General features: G+C 39.2%; 1 protein-coding gene across 2 annotated transcripts in view; it reads right to left on the bottom strand.

Annotated features, from left to right (window-relative positions):
- Positions 1–5,402: 5,402 nt before the first annotated feature.
- The window catches only part of CDH13 (cadherin 13), a 389,565-nt gene continuing 369,673 nt past the window's right edge, over positions 5,403–25,294 (bottom strand). Inside the window, exons 12-14 of one of the 2 annotated variants that reach the window (XM_015874147.3) lie at positions 22,533–22,766; positions 21,916–22,131; positions 5,403–10,799 (exon numbers count right to left, since the gene is read on the bottom strand). In XM_015874147.3, the coding sequence (XP_015729633.1) occupies positions 10,792–10,799; positions 21,916–22,131; positions 22,533–22,766 (458 nt within the window). In that variant the 3' untranslated portion in view covers positions 5,403–10,791. Of the gene's footprint in view, positions 10,800–21,883; positions 22,132–22,532; positions 22,767–25,294 lie in introns of those variants that run through there. The other variant, XM_015874146.3, reaches the window with a different exon arrangement.

Genomic DNA, 25,294 nt, shown 5'->3' with positions numbered 1-25,294 from the left:
ACAAGAAAGCATTAGATGTACTTCAGCTTGGAACAGTAAAGTTGTGTTATGTGATGAATGACTGACCTCCAAAGGGCAGAAATCAAAGTAGACTGGCTTATAAAGTTCCCATTGGCAGGATGCTGATCTCTGGCACATGGGTCATGGTTAACAAACAGCATCACGAAACTTATTTTGGCTTTCAATCCAAAGTTCTTTCTTGATTTTGGTATGAATAAGCACTTTTAGTTTATCTCTTGAACAGGACTCTGCTACTTAATCTCTTGTGATGCTGTTGCATCAAAAGTGAGTGCCAAGTCTTGTCTCAGGTAACTTCCTTCTTCTAAAAAGGGCAAGTTCTGAGTTAAAAAGTTGTAACATTTAAGAACAAAAGTATTATCATGCTTCTTGAGCAGTGTTTCCTTAGAGAGTTGGCATCTTTTCATCCCTGTTATGAGAAGGTTGACAAGATATACTTCATAAAAGTCTGGAGTATAACTGCTAAATGTCTTCTGACTTGCAAGAAATTGGACAGCTTGTAAAAACAGTTCTTGAATCAACAGCCTTTGGTAAGAACCAACTAAGCAGGATATCCCATAGGAAAATACACCACATAACTGGGGATCTGAAAATCTTGAGAACTCTCTGTTCAGCTTTCTGGTCTTTCAGGTGTTTCAGACTTGTTTGCTTAAAGGAAAGATTTAGGGAGCCAAGGGTGGGGTCACCAGAAACCAAATAACAACAATTTGTTATGGGCTTAAATAGCATCTAGTCCTGTTACTGTTTCCTGTTATAGACCTGTATTAGAAAATATTTTTGTCCAAATTTCCTTTCAAAACCAACCTACCAACCAAATAGTGCCCTCAGCAAAACCTGAATGCAGCAGGAAATCCCATCTGTTGGGCTAATGAAGGTGACACGTATAGGTTTGTGCTGCCTACTGTCCCCACTTCCATCCCATTAATTGATTTTTGAACCACCCCAATTCCCATATTAATTAGTCTGTAGTAGGTTTAATTGCATTCTAGTACTCTTTTTTTTCCCCAATGTACTGAACTTTTTAATGAGTATTCACTTCTTAATAACAGATTATAAAAATAGGCTATTCTATAGTGGGAGAGGGCAGTGAAGCTCCTCCCCTTAGCTTCTATACTTGTATATGTGTATATATAATATATATACGTGAGTGTTTATAAATATATACATGGACATTTTTAGTAGTCTGATTTGGACACTAACTAGTCCTTTTATGTTTCTCTCTTTGTTATAAGTGAGTTGTGTGATATTTAATGTATGTACTGCCTTTCTCTCATTCCATCTAAGCAGGGCAAAGGCAGTGAGGAGATGCAGCAACAAGAGGCCTTCTTTTTAAGTCTGTTGCATGAAGAAGGTAAGTCTTGCATTGTGCCCAGTCAACCCCAGAAGACAGAGCTAAATACAGCCCACATTTTCATTAGCTTCATATACTCAGTGTTCATTTGCTGAAGAAAATAGCACACAGTCCCAAGGAACAGAAAGTGAGAGTGCAAGAAAGCACTGCAGCCCCCAGGTTGTGTAAATGATGACAGCAACTATAGTTATAAGTAAGATTGCATGGCCCTGTGCTGGCTGGCTGAGGCTTTGGTCCCTGCTTTGGAGGATTCAGCTTCCAGCCCATGCCTGTGTGAGGCTCTGGCACAAGGTGCCTTTGCAGCCTGGCTCTCAGGGTTCTGTGCTGGCCAGGAAGCTGAGTCTCCAACTCGCTCTGCTCTCAGCATGGTTTCCAGCAGTGCCATCTGACTAATTCTGTATTTCTACCTTTATATTTGCTTTCTTTACCACCAAAACATAGTGAGAAGAAGGTGCTTTGTGGTCTGATGGAGGTAAAAACAGAAGAGAATGCAGCGTGATGGATACACAGAGGTCCAAATCCTGCAGTCAGCTCTGCCAGCGCGGTGGTGAGCAGCTGCATTGAGCCTTTGGCAGCACTGAGCATGTAGGACTTTTGTTCAGCTCAAAGAAAAGATTACTCTCTAGAGCTGTTATTGTTTCAGCTTCTTTATGCAGGATCCAAAAGCAAGCTACCTTCAAATTAATGTGTTTTTACCATTAGTAGCAGTGGCAAAACTTGTTAAGCACTATGGCCAGGCTTTCCAGCACTGGTCAAGTTCTTACACAGCAGAGCTAGTAGCTAAAGCTTGAACACATGGGTTTTCTCAGACAGGAAGTTTAAATCTTTCCTTTAGACTTACAGTCTAGTAATGAGGATTATTCTAATTACTGTGATATATTGTGCCTACTTTGCTTTACTGGTGAACTCTGTCATGTTTGCTATCATCCTTTTATGAATTAAGTATCTCTGATCTCATTTTTTTTCATCTTGGCAATCCAATATACAAAAGACCGAATATCTGTTAATTGGGGCACCTGTTCTCTCTAGAGATATTACTGGTTTTGCTCAATATGAAGAATGATGACAATTAACTCAGAGATGCAGGAAGCATTTCAGTGTATGGTAGTGCACGATGACTTTTAAAAAAGGAAAGAGCCTATAGTAATCTAATTATTTTAACTATTAATGGGGATGAATTCAGCTCTTAGTCTTCTAGATACTAGGGATGGCAATGGAGGAGGTGGTTCAAATCCCACCACAAGCTGCCTCCCTCTGTACCAGCCAATAACACATGCTATAACCCCAAGGCAGGTTATGATCCTTGTTTTACAGCTACTTGGAAGGTATCTCCAAGCACTGCTGTTTTACTGCAGCTGATGAAATAGCACAAAAAATGAGACACAGCTGATGTTCTGTTTCATTTATTTATTTGTGTACAAAGAGGCGCTGTGATTTGTTGCCATTTCCAAGTGCCTCATTATCTTACCACTGTCCCTAGCAGATCAATTACAGCAAGGGGTGGAGCTGACGAGATAACTAGAGTGGAAGAATTACCCTCCTATGAAATGTGTACCCAGGTGTTTGCTGGCACAAAGCGAGATAACTGATGTAAAGGACAGTGGCCACATTTATAAAGGAAAACTTCTAAAAACCTGTTAGTGAAGATTTAGTCCTTTCCAGGAGCATTGTCTGCTGTGGTTCAGTGTCCTTCTATTGAAAATCCATCCTTAGTTTGGAAAGACAATGACAAATTTTAGAAGCAAATAAATAGACACTCCAAGAAAAGCTGTTATGAACATCCCTTATCCCAAGTCAATTACTTCAGGATTGTAACTTATTGCAGAACACTTGGAAAACAGCTCTTTAAATGTAAGACTCCGGGGTGTAGTGTTTCATTCTGAGTTTTCAGCATGCCTGCAGTAAACAAGCACTGTAAATACTTTTGTTTTTCTTGTTCTGGACAGTTAGTCATAAAAAGTACATGAAGCCGCAGCAGTGATGGCGGGTATCCTGCAATTGCGTATGAAAACGTTAAGTTAGACAAAATAAGTAGTAAGATAATGGTGAAGTATACAGGACTGCAGTCACTTACGTGCTGCTGTAACTGCAGGGGCAGTGAAGGTCACCATGCACTGGGAGGTGGATGAGTGGAGTCCGGCCAGAGGCGTGGCAGCAGAGGACGAGCATCCTGGTAGTTTTACAGCAGGAGCAATGACCCTTGCTTTGTTTCTGCAGGTAAGAAGGTTGTACTGAAGCCAGAAGGGACTGTTCTGATTTACTATTGCAGGAGAAAAATGGAACTGTATTGAACTGTGCAAAGTTACTGAGTAACAGTAAGACTGCAATCCAGAATGTGCGGTGTTAGATGAGGCATAAGGTTGAAAGGGCAATGGAAAACTTCTACTCGGCTCAGAAACCTTCAGTGTTTTCTCTCTCTGTTAACGATTCCTTGCTTATGATTTAACTTTGTTCTACTTCAAATGCTGCTTCTAAGGTACAAGGCACAGCATTAGTTTGGGACAATGATCTCAGCTGACACCAAAAGAGGTGATGCTCTTTTTGCGGTGGCTTTCAGGTAATGACCTTTTGCTCAGTTAAACCACAAGTGTCAAATAAGCTTTTTCATCCTTTACTTATTATGGACCACATAAAAGACCACCTCTAGATTCAGTGTCTGATAAACCATAGGCCATTGGCAAAAGATACAAAGCAGGAATCCATAGAGGTTGGGCTCAGGGAAAGCAAACTGCAGTGGCTTGTACTCAAATGTTTCCTTCTCGAGCTGCCCTCACTCCTGCAGCTCCCTCTGTTCTCAGATGCAGTAAAAAGCCTTTTCAGGGATATTCTATCTTTATGTCTCTGTCACTTTAGATAACTTCTAAGAAGATTGAAGGGAAAAAAAACCTGAACCACCTACTCAGAGAATTTCAGAAATGTGATTTGGGTTTTGTGCTGGAAAAAGAATTTGCAGACAAGGATGCAATACAGTTAGTGCTACAGTGACCATCCGCTGCAAGATATTAAGTTTTCTGTTAGTTATTCTGGTCTGGGTTCTGGGCTGCTATTTTCTGTTTCACCTGCTGGGCCCTTTGGCAATGTCTAGGATCAACTGACAGCACAGGAAAGCGGACAGAGCACCCCACTTCCTTCCTTATAGATAATGAGAGCTCACACAAAACCAAAAATAGTTTCTTACAAACCTTAAGTCCCGCTTCTAGGAATGCAGCACACTGAAGATACAAACCTTGCTAATAAAGCCCACAGGCTAACGTGCAGAAGGACACTGCAAACTGTTTGGGCAACTTGGTCTGGAGTAGAGCGTGTTTGAAGGACGTGAGGGCACTAAATTGTGGACTGAGATGTTTATGAGTCAGGGCAGGATGATGTATCTGTGTAGTTATACTTCCACAGCACTTAAGCGCAGCAGTTGAGCACATCAGACATGACCACAGACTATGACAGTACTCACTGTTAAAAGCCATCCTGTAATCAGCCGTGCCAGCAGTGAGTGCTGCGCGATGACAGCAGTGCAGGCCTGCAGCTTCCCGAGGTAGGTCACTCTGATTGACGTCTGTTCAGCCTGTTTCGGTTACAGTATGTATTTTATTGTGGATGTCTCTTCTACGTAAGCTGAAATGATGGTGGTAGGTGGGGAAGGTGACCAGGTGAAGCAGAAAGGAAGTGCAACAAAAATCCATTAAAGCTTCTGTGCACAAGTCCAGCCTAGGGACATCTGACCCAGGTCGGCTCAGTGCAACTCCTATTACAAAGCGTGGCGAAGCATAGCATTACTGTTAGCTGAATAGATGCTGAATAATCTACCGCTACTTTCCTGTGTGGTCAAATATTATTTACCTTTCTGACCTCCAGTTTGTCACTCTATAAACGTGGCACGATGATGAAGGCCACAATTCATCTCTGTTGCTTAGAGCAGTGTGGGAGGTTTTTGTATTTAGCTCTGGCTATTCCAGCCTTTGACAGCCTCAGGGTCATTTTGTAGTCCGCTGTTCTTGCTGTATTGCACCAGGAAGGTCTCTGCCCAGACAAAAGGTAAAAGCCCATACATCCTTTATTTGAGCATTTCACAAATAAATTACAAGTTTCTTTGCAACCACGTCATAAATCAAAACGTTTATTTACACCTCAGAAACAGCAAGCAATTCAGCAACTAGGGCCCAAAGAAACAACTGGAAAAGTAGCTGAAATAAGTATCTTTGAAAATCAAACAAAAATATTTTTCTCCTTGCTTGAGTTTTAAAAAGAAAAAATACATTAAAAAAATTTCTTGGTGATACGTTAGAGATTGTTATGGGGCAGATTGTTATGATTTCTGTCTGAAATGGCAGTAACAACACAGCTTGTTTGTACTGAATTCACCATCACAGTTCACCAGACATGCTCTCATTCCGCAGTCCTAAACAGGATGTGCATGCAGGTACATACACATCTGTCATTACATTCGTTTTAGCCCCATGTCATCAAATACAGTCACTTAATTGATGCAGAGAAGGAGTACAATGTTCAAATGTTGAATGAAACTTTCCTAGATAGCTGTCCTGTTGAAAACAGAGTGATGCAGTTATTCTGGCTATAAACCCTCCTGTTTTCACTACTGATGACGAGCTTATACACAGACAACTAAAAATGAGTCAGTAAACAACTATAAATATCTTCAAATGATATAAATTTTATTAAGCGAGGACAACTAAAGGTTAGCATAAATACAACATGAGAGTTGGAATAAGCCTGGATTTTAGTGTGGGAGGTTTTTGGTTGTGGGTTATTTTTTTTTCCTGCTTTTTTTCCCTTTAAAAATCAAACTGGTTTGGCATAAATCGCCCAAGCTGTTCCGTAACTCATGTGTTTATTCATGAATCGTGGGACTGAACTGCTTATTTCAAGTCCCCCATGTTGTATTATTCTCCATCTGCATATATTATATATATATATTTATATATGTATGTGTATATCTCTATATATCTACATATATACACACACATAGCAATTGTGCAACTAATAGCTTTCCACCAAGAGTGGATGAGTAAATCCATTTCATTTGGACAAATACAAACCAAGTAGCATATCTTGATGTGAAAACAGTGTAGTCAGTGGTTGTATGGTTGACAAAGTAAAACAGTCTGTTATACCTCTTTTAAATGGAATAGCTGTTACAACTACTGCTGAAATGCTTTGCATGTTAACCCTAAGTGTTGTATGGTCACAGAATTGATAGAAAATTATTATTATTTCATTTATTTATGTTTTTGGCACCACTGGTCAGTGCATCTCTCAGACAGTTGAGTCTCTAGAGATGTATTAAAGGACAGATAGGATCACAGCTCTGCCCTAGACTTGGTGTTCTCAACCTGATGTGACTTTAATATTGTTTATCTTGTGGTTTTTACTTTAATTAAATGAGTTGTTATTAAATCTTTTCAAAAAGAAACTTGGCCTTTGGATAACTAGTGACGTGAAAGTATGTGTGTACAACATTCTGCTCTGTCTCCAGTGGCTGTGTGTGCTGGAAGCAGCTGAGATGAAGACTGGCAGTTTCCTGTGTCTCACCAAGAAGCCTCACAAAGGAAAGACCAACGATGTAAGAATTGTTACTATAATATGTCTCCCCTGTCACAGTGAGCATTTAGGCTGGGTCCCTGTGATCTCACTTGAAGCCCATAATGTCATGAATAAGGTTTGTATTACAGGGATCCCTGACTTAAATGACTTCATGAGAAACTGGGGCGAATAATTTGATTACAGGCCATAGCCACTTCAAATAAGGGTTAAACCAAATTGGGTTGGGTTCCTCCAGGACCCATCAAAGTCATGAAGGAAGTGAGCTCTCTGTGGGAAGCATCTGGGCTGTAGACTTCTCTGTATCTCACAAAAGACAAACATTCAATTATATATAAGCAGTCAACGATACTGTGACAGACACTGCTGCTTTACTGTTGGCAGCACATCAGTAAAACCGTTTTTGTTTTGAGTATGACTAACTGATGCTCAAACAAGTCTAGTAATGGAGATGCTCTTTGATTTACACCAGTGTTAAGTGGGATGAGAACAGGGCTCGGAAAGTGTAATAGTCAGTGTTGCACTCAGAGCTAATTTTCCTTGCTAACCAGTAGGAAATTCGGCTGGTTTCCCTTGGAATTAATCTTCAGTCCTGCAGTTACTGAAGAAAATGTACATTCATAAATGCACGCAGGCATATTGCAAGCACATGCATGAGGGGTACAGAGTTCAGTTAGCAAGTGCATCACAGATGAGACCTTTACCTTGCTAATAAACTCTTCCTGATTAACATTATACCCAATTTGTGTTTTAACAGCAGATACTTTTGTAAGTGAAATGACTTTTGCACGAGACATTTTATGAGTGTTTCAAAAAGAAAATCAAGTTGACTGCCTGACTCCACACAGCACCGTGTGTCTGCAAACATACAAAAACTGCAATAAACGTTGTGACCAAACAGGCAAGGTAGGAATAAGTGCTGTATTGCAAGCCCAGTAACCTTGGCTGAACAAGTGCTAAACAAAGGGGAAAAAGAACCAAACTAATTTTACAACTTCTGTATTTCTTTCATAATGTTGTGAGGAAGTAATACGTTATTTTTTCTCCTTTGTTACAGGAAATGAGAATCACTTTTTAAAGCCTGAACCCACCAGCTTTTTCAGGTAAGAAAACTCAGATTTTAACGTGGTTCCTCATTTGTATATTGCCACAGAAAGTGACACAATTGCTTTTTAAAAAGGGTTGGTTCTCAAGTACTTGTTTCAGTTGTTTTTCAGATGAAAACATTAGCATGGCAGCTTCATCTTCTATGTGCTCAGGCAGTCCAGTGATTAACTCAGTCGGAAGCCTAAAGATGCACTGTAAAGGCTGGGAGGCTTTAGTTTGTCTGGTGGTACTGGTGAATGAAGGCTTTGATGCGTCTGGATTCAGGGCTTCAGCCACTGTACTGACCCTTCTACATGTCAAAAGGCTGCAGTGTTATCCAAGCAGAACGATCTCTTGTCCTTGGGCACAGATTGGTAGTAAGAGTTTTCCCATTGTTAGTGCAGTTCTAGGAAGAAGAATTTTTTCTTTCTTCTTGGTTTTGGGTGCCCTTGGAATGATTCATCAAATACTGTGTGAACCTTGGTTTAAATTAGGAAAGGGTATCTTTATCTGGTACTTGATAGGAATGACACTGATGTCAATGGGTGTCTTTCCAGAGGTGGGTTTTGCTGGAAAGGGAGAGGAAGGAAACAAGTAGAAAAAGAGCATTTGCAGGGGGAGAATATTATAATCTCTTTTATTCAAGATAGAGGTTTTGTAGATTAAAGCAGAGGGTGCAGTTCATCTTTGGGTTCATTTGGATTCATTCATTAAACACGTCTCTTGAATATCCAGTGGTGTTATGCATTCGTTGGTTTTTCCTTTTGAGAACTTTGCATAAAAAAATCTGTTTTTAATAAGCCGTGATTTCTGATGCCGCGGTTACTGTGAGGTATGGGCAACGAAAGCAAACCAGGACATTTACAGCGCTATGGAGGCTCACAACACAAACTGTTTTTTCCCCTCTGTTGCCATTGTTGTTACTTTTGATTAAAAAACAAAACAAAACAAAAAATGGTTGTCATATTTGGTACAATACAGGAAGTCAGAGAAAAGCTATTGTACAGCAATTTTTAACCACCAACACACATTTAATATCTAGTGTAGAGTTATGGAAAACTCAATGTATGTCTGGACTTTTTTAATGCTTCCAAAAAACTTTACTATTGAAACGTATATGTGGTGTGGAAGATATGCTCATAATCTCACTGTAGTAAAGACAACATACAGTATGACTCATAGGTACTGTAAAAAGGCTAACTAAAGAATGCAGCTGCAAAGTACTATTGCATAAGGAAGCTTTCTTGTTTAAACTTTAAATAAGCAAGTTTATTAAAATATTCTAAGACACTTACCTTACCCTAGTTACTGGCAAGCTCTAATAAAAGCCACAGTCTGTCACTAGTATACTTTTTTGTGTTAATTTTATAAAAATTTGGTGTGAGCTTTGATGGATCATTTACAGTTTATTAACAAGATGATCATCTTGACACAGGTAAGTTTTTTCTTCTTTTTTTTTTAAACCTTACATGCTCACAGAATAGAAAAGGATTCATAGTCATATGTAACGAACACCCTTTTTTTTCCCCCCATGTCTGCAAATAAGTGTGGTAAGTTTACACACACAAAGTAATGCTCTTGTTACTCTTAACTGGAAACTGTGTGTACACGTGTATGTATGTATATATATATTCAAAACTATAGATATGTGTGAATACGCTTAGATAACAGGGCATCTGTTTTCCTCCTTGCACTGATACGTGTAACGACAGCTGCACAGAGGCTGGGAGAGAGGCCAGTGCTTCTGAGAAACACCTTGATTTTGCTGTTCTAATCAGCTTCTCATAGGCAGACGTTGCCTGCTTTGTCTGCAGAACTGGCAAAGGACTTAAATTTTGTAAACTGCCCCAGCAAATAATTATCTGCAGGAGCATGGAGGAAGCTGACTTTAGCCCCTTTAAAATCAGCCCAGCATGTCCCATTGCTGTAGGTGGTGACCATATGGTGCTGGTTGCACTGAGTGCTTCCCCTTGCCTTGCAAATCAGAGCTCATACACCCTCCCGGCACTGAGATGAAGAGCTGTGCTCCCGCTGAGTCTTACATTCAGTTTTGGGGCATAAGGTGAGAAGTCCGGATCAGAAGCAAGCCGGGGGACTTGCATTTCCTGTTTGCTGAACCTGAGGTACAAGAAGTGATGCTGCAGAGCCCTGGGCCTGCCTTATTTGGTGTCAACAAAGTGGCTTTTTTCAGTGGTATGACTGCAATAGACTCTCCTTCTGGCCACACTATAAACAGCAAGCACAGTAGGTTTAGCCATAGTTATGATTCATCTGTGGCTGTTTTACACTGCTTTGTCAGTTGCACGTTCCAGATGAATATTTTATAAAAGCTAAACCAGTCCTATAACTCTTCTCTCCATATAAATATATATATATATACATACACTCATACATATACAAATACTAACCCACAGACAAAATATTTTCTGAACAGTTGAATAGCAACAAGTCAACAGTTAGAAAAAAATGGAGTCAATCTGTTTTCTGCTCCCCAAAGGTCAAGTTTAGATGTCATGGTCTTTTAACATTCAGTGGAAATCCGCATAAACCTTGCATCTTGCAAGAGGAATCCATTAATAAATGGAAGTTAGGGCAGAGGCTGTCAAACACCAATGTATAGTTGGACAGATTAAGTGAGGTTGCAAATTAAACTGAATCTGGAGCAACTGAGGCCTAGTAGTGAAGAACAGTAACTGTAAACTGCAGTCTTCAGATCTGACGTTTTCTTTTTTCCCGTTGCCATGGCAACTCGGTAGGACAGCTTCAAATGTCAGGAGTTCTTACAGACCTAAACGATGGGAAATGTGTGTGATTATTACCATGCAGATCACAGTGTCTTTTGACTTCTTGTCTTATTACCTCCCCCTGATTCCTGATGGAGAACATGCACATTTATCAGCAATTCAGTCTGAATTACCCTGGTTTAGGAACAGTTAATGGGGGAGATGTAAATCTTCGGGAGAAAACCCCAAAATGTCGCCTGGAGCATTTTGAGACCTTTGTGGTGCAATTCAGGTAGTCCTGGTGCAGAGGTTTGGGTGTAAATCTTCAGCCAGAACCGAATTCTCCCCACTGGACACCTCCTTCACTTGTATTGGTGCAAGAATGCAAATAAAATGCCACTGAGCTCCCTTTGCATATGCACACGCTGACTAGTAAAGAGCAGACAGATGTGTTTTTAAGAATAACCATCTATTTATGTGTTATGTGACTATAGCAGGGACTAAAAGAGCTGGCATATTTTATTAATGTTGCTACAGAATTGCAAATCTTACCTTTATTATCTAACCTTTTAAATTATCTATTATCTTAAGTGAAGGTAACACAACTTGAACAATCCTTTCCATTTCAGATGGGCAGCTCGATAATGCAAAGGCAGTAAATAAGCATAGAAAACCAAAGATTAGGAACTAATCTAACAGTTGAAGCTAATGGGTTTCTTTCCTCCAATGTCATTTGGCAGCATGAGGACACTACTGAATCACAAATATTCAGCTTTGCAGTGAAAACACATAAGGCTGGTCTTAGTAGAACACATTACTGAAGTTCTCAGGAGCTCAGCTTAGAGCTTGCCTGGTATTGATGCTGGTGCACTGATGGTTTACTGCTTGTTCTGGCTGTGGCTGGGAAGGAGTTAACTTTTTGTTATTAGCAGCTGGTACAGTGTGAAGATGCTTTCTGTTTTTCAGGCTGCCCTGACACTGAGCAGTCTGCAGTCTGGGAGGAGCAGAGCCAGGACATCTGACCCTAGGGGTATCCCTTACCCTCTGACATGGTGTTCCTCACTAAGAGCTTTGGGGAAGGACATACAGAGGTATACCACTTGTACTCCAGGTTGGATGTGTGTGATGAGCCCTGCTCTCCTGCTCTGTGCCCTGGGATGAGGTTACTGTGGTACCAAAACACAAAGGCACAGGTCAGGTATGATGAGGGACTGATGGGTGGGAATCACTGAAGTGAGAAGTGCCACTGAGATTTCCAAATCTAGAACTGACTGAAATGGGGACCTGTAGCACGCAAAAAATATCTGCCCACAAAGTTAGAACCCAGACTTCTGTATTGAAGCTTCGTGAACACAAGTGCCAAAGTTTGAATGTGTTTGGATTAGGGATTGGCTGCTGCTAAATTCTCATAAACAGCTTTTTCTCCTGGGATAGTGGAAAGCCTAAGTTCAGGACTCTGATCTCTGAAAAGTCGTATTTTTATGTTGCAGTGAAGTTTATCATCATTAAAGGGCTTTTGTTCAAGCCTGACTCAAAAGAAATAACACTAACTTTTGAATCAGCAAAGCTACTCTGAATCCCTGGAGGTTTCTCTGCTAAGGACAGGCACTTGTATTTGATGAATGAACGGCAGCTGTAGCACTGAATTTCTCTATAGTCCATAGGCTGAAACTTCAGAGAAATTTGTCAGCAAAGTGTTTATAAGTAAGTATCACACACATTCAAGCAGCCGGTGACTGCTTCACCAACAGCTTGTAAATAAAGGACGATATATGTTGACTTACAAGCAGAACTCAAGAAAAACATGTATATTTTACATCAAGTTGATAGGTGTAATGAATGTTAGTACTTTGTTACATACCTTGTCTTTCTTGAATAAACTATATATTAGAATTACTTCATTCAGCTTAAGCTGTATTGTTTTCTTTTCCTCTACTAGTTGAAGGCTACCTTCTCTCTCTCTCTCTCTCTCTCTCTCTCTCACACACACACACACACACACACACACACACACACACACACACACACACACACAAATCTGATGCTTCCTTTGGCTCCTATGACACCTCTAATCACTTCTGCCTGTCCTTCTGTCTTAATCCTTCCATTCCTGGTTTCTGGGGAAAGATTTCCCCCCCCACTGTAACATCTCCACCTTTTCCATGACACCATCCGTATGTGTTCAGTGATGACTTCAGTGCTGACAGTTCAGAGATCTTGCATTCTCTACATTTTTTTTCTTTGTTTAGACTAAAATGTTGACTTCTGGCTCCAAATACCCTTCTAGTGTTTAGCTGTCAGCTCCACACAGCTCAAACCGAGCTCTTAAGTCTTTCCCTTAAAGCACTCCCCTTCTTGTTCTTCCTTTGATTGCTCCGGACAGCCCCATCATCCTGTCTCTTATTCAAGCTTAAAAACTGAGACAAACTAGAGAGCATTTCTGTCACAGGATCTCTATCTTAGGTCTGTGTATTTAGGTTATGTCTTAATCTAGGGGATCCTTTCTCACACATCATCCCAAAGGCCTGTCTGTAGCCATCCAAACAGCTGAAATTTCCTATCTAGGCTCTGCTTGGTTAGCACATTTGCAACATCTTTTCACAGCCCTTGACAAATTCAAGGTACTGTGCTTCGCATCCTGCCGGTCTTTTGCTGTACAGAACATTTTCCTGCTGTCACTTTCATGATGCCTCTGTTCCTGTAACTCCTTCCTTCCTGTTGGCATGCATGTTCATTGACCATACCTGTGTGAATGGTTTTTCTTGTTCATAGCCAGTGATGCCAATTTTAGTTGTCGTGTTTTCAAACCAAGCATCTTCAGGCTTTTGTTCCCAGGCTTTCCTGTGTAGTAGGAGGAGCTCCCTGCAATCATCAGTGCTTTCTCCTTAACATCTCCTTTTGCTGATATGTCAACAAAGAACACTTGGCAAAGGGTGCACAGCCTCCTATCAGCTCAGCACTTTGACCAAGTTGTATTGAAACAATTCATTCTAAACATGGTTTGGGAGGTTAGTACATACCCTTTGCTTTTTTACTTTTAAAGTAGCTTCAATATTCATAAGAAACATGAGCTGTAAATTTTCTGTAGGAACTCAACTTTGGTACATCCAGTAAGAACATTCAAGACCAGATCTGTCTTTGTTCTTTCTACTGCACATAACAGTGATAGAAAATTTATTGCAGCCAGTACTGAAGTTAGTCTAACTTCAAGTTTCTGTGGTTAATATCAAAGCTTATCAATTACAACCTTACTGTCTAAAGATGTTCTGATATAGTCACATCTGGTGTTGACAAGATGTTGGTATTTAAGGAATACTATGAGCATAACATGTGCAAATATTGTGTGAAAGGAGCATGTTTGTTAATCTGTACTAACTTGCTCTTTTATAGGCTTAATGCTCTGGTAAGCCCATACCTGGCAGGTTTGGATCTGTACACTAATAATCGTTATGCTTAGTAATTATTTTATTGGTATCATATGTAAATAACATCAGTTTATTTGTAGTTGTTCTCAAGAATAATTACATGTCATGTGTTGTAGATAGACAGAAATCACATTGAAAACAAGTGATTTGCTGTCTACAGCTGCAGAAGGATGGCACATGCATCATGTTCTTATATTGCCAACAGCCAACCTCCTCTGCCTTAAGAGTACCTGGGGAATGCACAAGCATCATAAAGCTAACATAACTATATAGAACTTATTTTCCCTAGAAATCATTCTCACTGAAGTCTCTAATGTGATTGTCCCCATTTTTAATCTCACAGGTCTCTGCTCTACCTATTCTACACCTGAGAGAAACATTCAGCTATGTTCCTTTTAAGATAACAGCCACATAGTGAGGTAATGTGCATGCTGAGTTATTACTGTTATGGTTAACATGTCTCAGATAAGAAAGCATTGCTGATTATCATGAATGAATGGTGTTTGTTGGCATTAATATTTTATCACTGAAAGATCATGCTTGCTTGCTTGTTGGTCAAAAAAAATACCAAGAAAAGATGGACATGTTAATGGAGTATAATAGTGCTATAGGAACATAGGTCTAAGTATGCAGTTTGGATTAGGGAAATTCAACATGTAGATACCAAAGATGGAAAAAAAATACCCTTTTTACTCCTACTAAAGTCAATTGACAGAGATTGTGTTTGAAAGGTTAAAAGACTTAAAGTTGGAGGCAGACTTCACAGGGCTGAGACCTTGAATCATCTAGTCATGGGGTTTCGGATATCAGATACTGACTTGCTTCGAAAATTGGAAGAGGAGGAAGTCAACTAATACAAGGTAAACGTCTGTAATATTGATTTCTTCGATTACTGCAGCCACCTGTCTACTTCACACTGGATGAATGTAAGGTTTATCCCTTATGCTGATTTGTATGGAAAAAAAATAAAAGACAATTAATCTGGAGACTTTGAAAGATGTGTACCTCACGAGTCCAGAGTTAGCACTTCCTTCCACCTCTGCCATTACACACACTATACTTCTTAAATTGCAGTTCAAACCTCATAAAAATTAAAAGCATTTAAGTTTCATGGTGACCCTCTGTGAACGAATGAACTTTACCCAAAACGTATTCATCCTTTAATTTTCATTTAACATAGCGAAGAAAGTTAACACAGCTGGAGTCTGGAGTTCAACTCAGGCATGCTCCATTTCTTTAGATTTCCTTTAATTACCTTCTCATCAGAAATATTACATTAATCTTCGCTTAATTAGAAGTCTGCATTACATCATGGACTTTATCGAAACCTCAGTAATGTTAAAGGGGTAATGGAAAAATGGTAGAAGAGATCAGAACCATGTTTCTGATTAGGCAGTTAATCAACATTCAGGTACTTCTTTTCTGACTTTAGCAGCTAAAAAAGGGCATTAATTAATTAGATACACAGCTATTAATATAGCTTTCATGTAGAACTTAGAAAAACAGAAATGGTTTTCATGTACATCACTGGTTGATTTGACATAGGTAAATTTCCACAGCGGTAGTGTCAGTGTTTGTATCACTACTAACTTACAGTAGGACTATTCTGGCAGAGCTGGAACAGCACTGATTTTACATCAAAGCAGTCTTACTCTTGTAACTTCTCACATGAGCCTTACTCACTGCTGAATCCTTGTTTCTGCTTCTCCTTGTCATGTACTCACACTAACTTTGCATTGGGTTGACTTCATGACACACAAAATTTATGTGCATGTGTAGTACTAACACACATTCATCTGAGAGAAAATTCATTAACTAAAAGGCTACTCATGTCTGCTCTGAAGTTCTAGTAGCGTGTACTATGTTTGTCTTGCTCAACTCCTATTTGTCATGGACTTCATGCATCTCATTGGGGGTGGGTGTGAAGTAAATCCTGTGATACAGCAGCTAAGTTGTTGATGTTTGGGTTTTTTTTCCTTTTATTTATTTTAAGTAAGTTGGTATGGATTTTAGCTGGATGCTTTGCCTGAACAATGCCAGCTTTGTTTGACCAATAGCAAACAAACACTTCCTTTCTTTGCCAGTTTAATGAAAACAGAAGAAGTAGAGAGGTGATTACCTGCAGACTGGAAATACATTTTCTGATGCTCTAATCTGATAAATTTAGCTGAACAGTTGAAAATATGCAGCAAATGAAATGAGTAATACAGTTTTGAAATAGTAATATTGAACAAATCTAATCTTTCATACGTAAACTGAAAATGAAGTGCATAAAGAACACCCACCTAGGCGGCCTTTTAAGGCAACGTGTAACTGCTTAGGCAGTCAGATCTCAATTGCCACAGCAGCACAGGGTAGTTGACTATCATTTTCTAAGAAGTTGAACATGAACCTAAATAGTCCAGACACGTTCAGATCTGCAGGTGTACCCAATTCCCAGCTTGAAATACTAAAAGAATCATCTAAAAGAAACTCTTACTAAGCAAGAATAATAATGAGTGGAAAATAGTAATGCTTTGAAGCTGTGGAAGAGGAGAAAAGAAAAACAAACTGTCAGGTTTGGCTAACACTGAAATTTACCAGGCTGTATTTCAAAGATGCTGAAGAGGAATTTGTAAGTGCAACAAGTGTGAATACTCAGCGATGCCATACAGAGACTGTTTGCATGGGTAAGATAGGGTTTTAAGATGTAGGTCTGAAATAGTCCAGACATTAATGAGAAGCAAAAAAGCAATGCCACCTAACCTTTAGGTATACCTTCAGTATTACATACAAGTGAATAGCAAGTTGTCAGCATGCAGCGTGTCCCATTTGTTGGGATGTGGTGAGGTAGGTAAATAGCAAAGGATGTTAGAAGAAATAAGAAAACAGCAACAAAAAGTGTAGCTGCTATTGTAGACAGAAAAAAGTATTCAGTGGGCATCTGTTCAGTTCTAGTTTTTAGTCATAGTCCACTCCAGAACAGCATTTAGCTGACTTTAAGCTCTTCTGAAAAGAAACACAAACTATTATATATCAATGGTTACTACTGTGAAAATGAAAACATAAAATGTTCATTTGAATTCATGCCACTGAATGGTCTATCAAACTAATCTCTTTAAATGTTCATTTCATGTCTACAGAATGACCATCAGGAACAATATTACAGCTTTTAGTGAAGTAGCTGTATTTGCTGGTATTATTTTTCTGTTCTACATTCCAAACACACAGCTTCTAAAGTGCAGTGTTTTTTCTCCAGAGCTATACTTCTAGAATGTGTTTGGATGGCTTAAAATATGCATAAAACACCATTTCCCACCTAATTGACTCAGTAAAATTTGATCTCATTAAGTACATTTTAAGTATGTTTATGTATAATTTGAAGGTATTTCCATTTGTCATATCTACATGAGTAGGTGTATAAACATCCTCTCTCCAATTATATATGTACATATGGACTTCTGTGCCATTTCAAGCCCCATTAACTTTAGGTGGGCTCCCAAAGCCCAGTGCACAACAGGACAGAGTACACCTGCAGAGAAATTAGAAGACTGGGCACAGATGTCTGTGTTACAAGTGAGACTCCTGTCAGGACAGACTATGCTCCCTTAACCCTCAAACCATCTCATGCCACTCAAGAATGCATTGCTTTGGTCTTGAAACACTTGATGGTCCTGCATAAAATAATGTAGGATGTACAAAGAGATACAGATGGTGCTCCTGTTCCTTTGAAAAATGAAATTACTGGGAGAAAATGCTGCAGTACCAGCTGTATGTTCAGATAAATTCAACTCTGCTAATAACATTTAATTGTTTGTAATGACTTACTTTATACCAGACCTGACTTTCAAGGAAGAAAAGCCAAACATTTTGTCTGTTGACACTACTACTGTATTCTTCAAATCAGAAACGTATTATGAAAAATACTATGGTAAGAGACGGCAAGAATTAAAAGAGGAAAAATTAGGGCAATTAATAATAAGAAGTTAAATTCAGGAGTGTCTTCAAGGCATCTATGCAATCACAGCACTGACATCTGCACAAGTCTCCTGATTTTTGACATACCTGCGGCCTTTCACCCTCAGTTTAGCAAATGAATTCCAATGCAGAGACTTGCAGCTCATCTAATTACTTCATAGCAGTACTTCCCCCCAGCCTGTCACCTTGTTTTCTTTTCATAGTAAGGAATATTTTACTTATTATGTTCAAGTTAACCTAAACCTTTGTAGTCAACCTGTCAGATTACCACAACCAAACAAAAATGACACCACACATTAAAAAAAGAAACAACTAAACCAACAACTGAGGCCATACAGCAGTAAGGAACAACACACACAGACAATCTCAGACTCAACACCAGACGAGCTTGCTAACATACCTTCTTTTTCTCCAACTCATCCTCCTCAAGTAACTGATAGTAGTAATAGTAGTCCTTCTTTTTCACTAGGAAACAGTGAACCCTCTCTTTTCTTTTTCCTCACTCTGAATTACTAAAATTCTAAATTGTATGTGAAACAAATTGGTCCTGTCTTATCTGCAGCTGCAGCTAGGAAAAGCTGACAAAAGGACAAGATGCTGTTACACTAAGTCTTGTTTGAAACACGGTGCCCGCGGTAGTGACATGAGATTTAATATTCTTTCCAATATTTATTAGCATTAACCACTATAACTTTGGACAGCCCTGTATCTGCCAATAATGTGTCATACCAGCTGCAGTTCAGCGACTCTCATATTAATGTAAGTTAGTGTACATACACAATATACAAAGAAGCTCTTTCCCCCCCAATAGACTCTGTAGCTACCATCTACATACAATACCACCAAACATCTTATTGCTTTGTTGTGGAATAGCAACGTATACTGCCCATATACACCAGTATCCTGCATTTCCTATTTAAGCTGGGAAGAGCTCCTAAGCTTTTCTTGTTTGAAGTATATTTACCTTTCCAAGGGCTTCTGGGCAACTCTATAGTCTGCATCTCAATATCCCTCAGTATTCTGAACACCACAGGCAGCTACAGAATAGGTGGCACTTTTTGCATGCGTTATAGTTTTAATCAGGCTGTTCAGTTCTATGCTGTTACTTCAAAAATCTGCCATACGTGTCTTCTTCCATGACTTAGAAAAGCAGCACATATTCCAAGTGTAGATAATACTTGTACCATTTAAATGATAATACCAATATGTTTAGTATAGGGAGGAGATTCGTGCAGGGCACTTTCATCACGAACAGCTCTTTCATAGGGCTATCTATCCTCACACCAGATGTCAAATACAAAAAGACATACTTTGGCATGAACAACAAAGTTCGTTTGACTGAAGGATTTACCTCCTAGGAACAAGAGCCTCATAAAAGATAAACACTGGGAGCAAACTAAGCCTCGTAAGGGCTTTTGCAAAAATTAAACCCATAACTTACCACTAGAAATGGGATATTTCATCTGTTCAATAAGCATTAAAGTTCTTTTTTGTTTTTATGGCATCATAATCTTTGATTAGTATGATAAATATTTGGACTAGACTAAACATTGTGATGGAACTAATCACGGTTATAAAAGAGCTGTGTCTGATAATGAATTTGAAATGCAGTGATATCAGCACATTTTATGGAAGTTCAAATACAGAACCACGTTATTTAAACTGGCTCCTGGCACCATTCTTTCATGTCTCCATGTAGTCATATATACCTGAGAAAAATAACTGCTATGCTTCCTGGCTTTGCACAAGCATGAGAAGATGACTGTGCCGGACAAGGAGTACGAGCCTCTGGATGAACCCAAAACACACAACCACATAGTGCAAATTTTAGCAAAAAAAAGAATGCAGTCCAACACCAGGGGTTAGGTCTCTCTATGCTGAAGCCTAGCTAGGGAATTAATACTCTCATATGCATCATCCAAAAACATACCAAACATTCTCTTTCTAAAGAAGGAGATCCTTCCTTCCTTGTCCCTTCAACTCACCTGCCGTGTCCCTGTTTTGGTTTTGCTTAGGAAAAAGACCGGTGCACAGCACAGAACAAACTGCTGGCAGATTATGTACAGAATCTTACTTCAACCTCGGGTTGAAATTACAACTCTAAGGTTGTCAAAAGGCTCAGTGCACTAGGAAACAGCACAGACATGTCAGGACAATTCAGTGCTGCTTATTCTTTTACAGTAGGAGGGGGAATCCCTCTATCAGTCTGAGCATGGAGCATCATTCTGATCGTAGGGGCCAATATTCTGCCCACAGTTCAGCTGGAGAAGATCTGTAGTCAAAAAGAGCAGCTCAAGAAGCATTTTCCAAAACCTGGAACTGCTTTTTAATGGCTCCTTATAATTAGGGCTAGAAAACAGCAACATGAATACTTTCAAAAGCAAAATGCTTTTCTCTACCCTATAGTCTGAGCTGATGCAATAATGTAAATAAAGTTCAAGTACAAATCATGTCCAGGAATGTTAGCCCAGTAATGAAAGTCATGTTTAGTATAGCAACAGCAACATTTATGAAGGGGTAATGAGAATGTATTTGAAGCAATGGGCTGCATCTTCCTATCACTGATGTAATGCTGTCATGTACAGTCACATATTTCTAACATATTACTTCTAACAGCTGAAGTCTGCATTTGTTTCTAGTTGACTAAACCCAGAATAACTGAACCAAAGCCAGATGTCGCTGATGAGAACAAAGAATGGGAATTTTCACTTAGCATTTATATAGTCCTTTTCATCTTCAGAGAGCATCACAAACATTAGCTAGTTCTCTCACAATAACCTTCATGCTGACCTTCTAGGATAAAAGTAATATACTATAGGAAAAAAAGACACCTGAGAAGATATGTAATCAAGCATGCACAAAGCCTCAGATGTGTAAACTGTCTTGGCCTCCATCTCTGTCTAATGGTAGACTGTACTTCATCAAGAACATAAGGCCTTTCACCGTAGCTTGGGAGTTAATTCACCATACAGTGCATTTTGCTAACATTATATGATGGTAATAGTCCTCAAATAACAGATTTTCTACCACAGCTATAGGACACAGAAATTCCTTTTCAGCAGTTAAGGAACTTAAAATAAAAGCACATTAAAAACTGGCAGAAAACTGTTACAAAGCAAGCCAGGGACACATCCAGTTTGGATGTATATGGAAGTCTATTGTTTTAAGTTCCTATCCTTCAGTCACCTGGGGATTTCTATTTTTTTAAACCGCTAGTTCAGATTAGGAATTTCATAAGACTTCTAGAAAGCTTTCACTGAAGCAGCAGAAGCTTCCTTTATGCATCAGTTCTCTCTCCCTCAACACAGACTTGCTGTTCTGGTTATCAGTTTGAATGTCTCTAAGCCCAGAATCTTGAATAAGTTCCTTATGTTCCAATTGCTTGCGCACTTCACGGACAAATAGATGGAAGCAGACGGTACTCATTTTCATGGTGACCCAGAACAGTTATTATTACAAGAACACCTTTTAATCTCCAGTTTCTGCCTTTGAATTGAATTCAAGTGGGGAGAGATGAAAGAAAGCATCTCAGAAATCTGTTACTACAGCTGGTACTTCTAAGTTTATCATATGCTAGCTTTAATTCTCTTTGATTCTTCCTAGAATTATTGCTTCTATTTCTTAATTTGACACCCAGGCATTTGTTGCTGTTCTTTGACTGTGAAAAATCCCTTCCCTCCTACTTCTGTAGAGCATCTTCCTTGGGGAAAAAATAAAGTCTCTCTAAGTAAGGTTTCTTACAGTGCAAAAACAAGTAGATAAAAAACATTCATTGCTTACACTTAAGGAAAAGACTTACAAAATAAACTGAAGAGTGAAAGAAGGATAAGAGTCATGCTGATATGAAGGGCATCACTTGCACTGCAGTCCATTCTGGATTTCTTGCAGGAGCACACTTGTAATTTCAGTTCTGTGTTGTTAGTCAGAGGTGGTTTTCCAGAATCTGTCACTGAGATTGGGATGTTGTAATTGGCCTTTTTCAGGTTTTGAAGCAGGACGACCTGGGCATGAGTATCTGCAAAGGATAAGGAGGTGAGAAATAGCCAAATAGTGCATCATGTGCATAGGAAGAAGCATTTTTAAACAATATCAAACATGTCACAGTTACTCCTTGAGGCAGGCACAGGTATCCCATCCATCTTTTATTTCCTTCTAAGGAGAATATGAAATGAGATGCTAAAAGATTAGGGAGCAGCCTTGCTGAAAGGGACCTTGGGGGTCCTGGTGGACAACAAGCTTAATGTAACTAAGTAGTGTGCAACTGCAGCAATGGAAGCAAAGTGGATGCTCAGCTGCATCTGTACCACCCGTGCATTACTGCTATTGAATTCATGTAACAAAGAGCCTCAGTGTGAGGTCAGTGGGATGCAGAGGTAGGAGGAATAAATGCATGAAAAATAAAAGTAAAGAACTTACTGTTAAGCTTGTTGATTCTCCACAACTTTTCTGGGCCAGATTGCTTACTCAGTTCAAATTTAAACGGATCTGTGTTGGGATGGAGGTCTTTGTCTGATGCTCCTAGTACCACTACTCTGAGATCTTTAGCATCATCGCAGACTTTTGCCAGCGTTGGGTAAAGGGATGGGATGTTGTCATTGACGTCTTCCAAGGTGATGTGTAAAGTTCCTGTACCTGTAGCAGGAGGGTTACCTATATGAAGAACAAACAAAGAGTTTATTAAATCATCTTTCCATAAATGTTTATCATACTTGTGCCTGCATGGATGCCAAGGAAAATATTTTTTATATATCTTCCTTCTGTTACTTGAGAATTACTGCTTTTTAAAATTGAAGGGTTAGTGTTGTAAATCGTTGCTATATTTTCCAAATGCAGTCTGTCTGCTTCTCCACAGTATGGACAATTATTCTAAGAAAAGTATTTTGAAGTCAAAATGAGATTAGGACATGAATAGACATCTGGAACAATCTGTTCATAAATGCATACTGAGAGAATCATAGTGGGAAATATCCCCTGCATGGACAGTGCGGTATTAAAAGAACTAGAGACAAATAGGAGGAAAAATGACAGCAGAGGGGAGTCAATTTGTACAGTGGGACTCATAAGTAGCAGGTTGTTTCTCAGTAACCCTTACCTCAGCCCCCATTTTGTTACGTTAGCAGAAGTGAAACCTATCAGCATGCGTCTCTAGAAAACGTGACCTTTTATTTACCCTGAGCCACCCTGTGTTAGTGATGGGAGATTCAAGCTTTTTCAAATCATCTGCTGGCCTGTCTCAGCCATGACCTGTAGGGACCAGTTTCAGAGGTGAGGCTGCTGTTTACTTACCATGATTCACTAATGGCATTCCTGCCAAGGCTGTGAGTGGCAAAAAAGCTGTAGCACTGGCAGTGTCTGCCAAGGGGACAGTTCAGCCCACTGGGAGCCGGGCTGATGCTGGCACCTCATTTCAGAGAGGTCAGAGAGGATCTGACAAGTAGTAATCGCTTTCAGTCACTACAGGTGCGTGCCATGGCTGAGCCAGTAACCTACTGCTTTCAATCTAAAGCTCAGGATCTTATTGCAGATCTCCTTACAGATTGTTTTGACAGATCCCAGTTTTTTCTAAGTGCACATTTCTTCCTGCATTGTTTACCATATCTAACAATCCTATTTGAAATGATGCACTTACTGAAGGGTCATTTTGTGATGCTCATTTTACTGGCTTAGAACACACCATCTATCATCTCTGCACTTCCCACAGCTGTAAATCCTCAGCAGGTAGAAAGAATTGAAGAGATAGTACTTAACCTGTAAAGCACCAGTGCAGTGTGTCACGGTAGTTTGACGTTTAGCACTTTTGCATGCAGCCCAATGAACTATGGGATTACTCCCACACTGAGAGTGCATCCTAAGAGAGAAGTAAATACCCTGTGGTCTGGATCTGATAAATGACTAACTGTAACAGAATGCAATTAGTCCTTTCAATAACAAATGATACTAATGGTGACACTTCATCTGTTTCATGCACACATAAATGCATAACAAAGGCAGAATTTTCATAGTTCTTCAGCTTTTCCCCTCACTCATCTCTCACTTTGTCATCGGAAGGGTTAGGGTTGAGTTCTTTTTAATGAAAAAGAAATTATTTTTCACTTTTTATTGGACTAATTGAATTTGCAGAAAGGCTCCAATACATTTTTTGTTCTTGATATATTATTAAGTAAAGTCATACAGCAGAATGGATGAAAAGACATTCGAGTATTTGAAATATGATCATAAAAGCCAGCCTTTCATGCACTTAATTAAACTGCTGTCTTTAATTTTGAATGCATTATTTCCACATTGGACTGATAATGTCGTATGCACTGCCCTTCTTATCTTTCTCTGAAGTCAGTAATATTAAAATCTGCCTTTTGAAATTAAGAAGCCAACAGCATTATGAATGTACTGTTATTTTGTCAAATGCAGATATGACTGCATTTTCTCTGCCACGTTAATGTTTCCCTATCTTCATATGGCTCATGGGCCAGTCAACTATTCTACACAAATAGGGAGGAAGGAAATTGCTTGTGTCCATTTCAATGACTTATTCTCCGGCTGTTTTATTTCTACTGATTTAAACAAAACTTTCTGGTGATTTATGAAGACTTCCAAAAGAAAAATAAGCAAATGTCAGGGTCGTAAGCTGACACTTGTTAACACACGTCATAAAAAATGCAAAAAAAAAAAAAAAAAAAAGAATCAAGGAAATATGGTCACAATACATCCACTGGGAATGTATGACTTTTATAAATGTGACAGTATTATGCTTTTGAAATAAGAAACAGTCAAAAATCCCATGATCTCTAGACAGCTCTAGTTTTGAAATGAAAGATTTCTTCAGTGTAATTTAATCCTGAAATAGAACTAATTCTCATTGTAAAACTTAGCAGCTGAAAAGAAAATTAATGTGTAAACGAAGACATAAAGGGCTGTGTCCAGTAACCCTTGGGAACATCTTTACAGAGGAGCCTGGTTCCATTATGTCACTGAACTGGTCATTCCTGATGAAAATTAATACTCGGAACTTTTAGGTACTTTAGGAGTCACTTGGAACAGAGAAAATTTCTAAGTCCTGCAATGCATTCCACAAGTGGAATAGCTGTGATATACTATGGCATACATACAAATGAAATGTCATCACATTACTCGTTACTCACATGTAAAAGCTGCTCAAATGGACTGAAGGATAGCAGCTA

Source organism: Coturnix japonica, chromosome 6, assembly GCF_054131305.1.
Source record: "Coturnix japonica strain WE chromosome 6, WE-NBRP24, whole genome shotgun sequence".
NCBI classification, from domain to species: Eukaryota; Metazoa; Chordata; class Aves; order Galliformes; family Phasianidae; genus Coturnix; species Coturnix japonica.
This window is presented reverse-complemented; position numbering and strand designations above follow the sequence as displayed.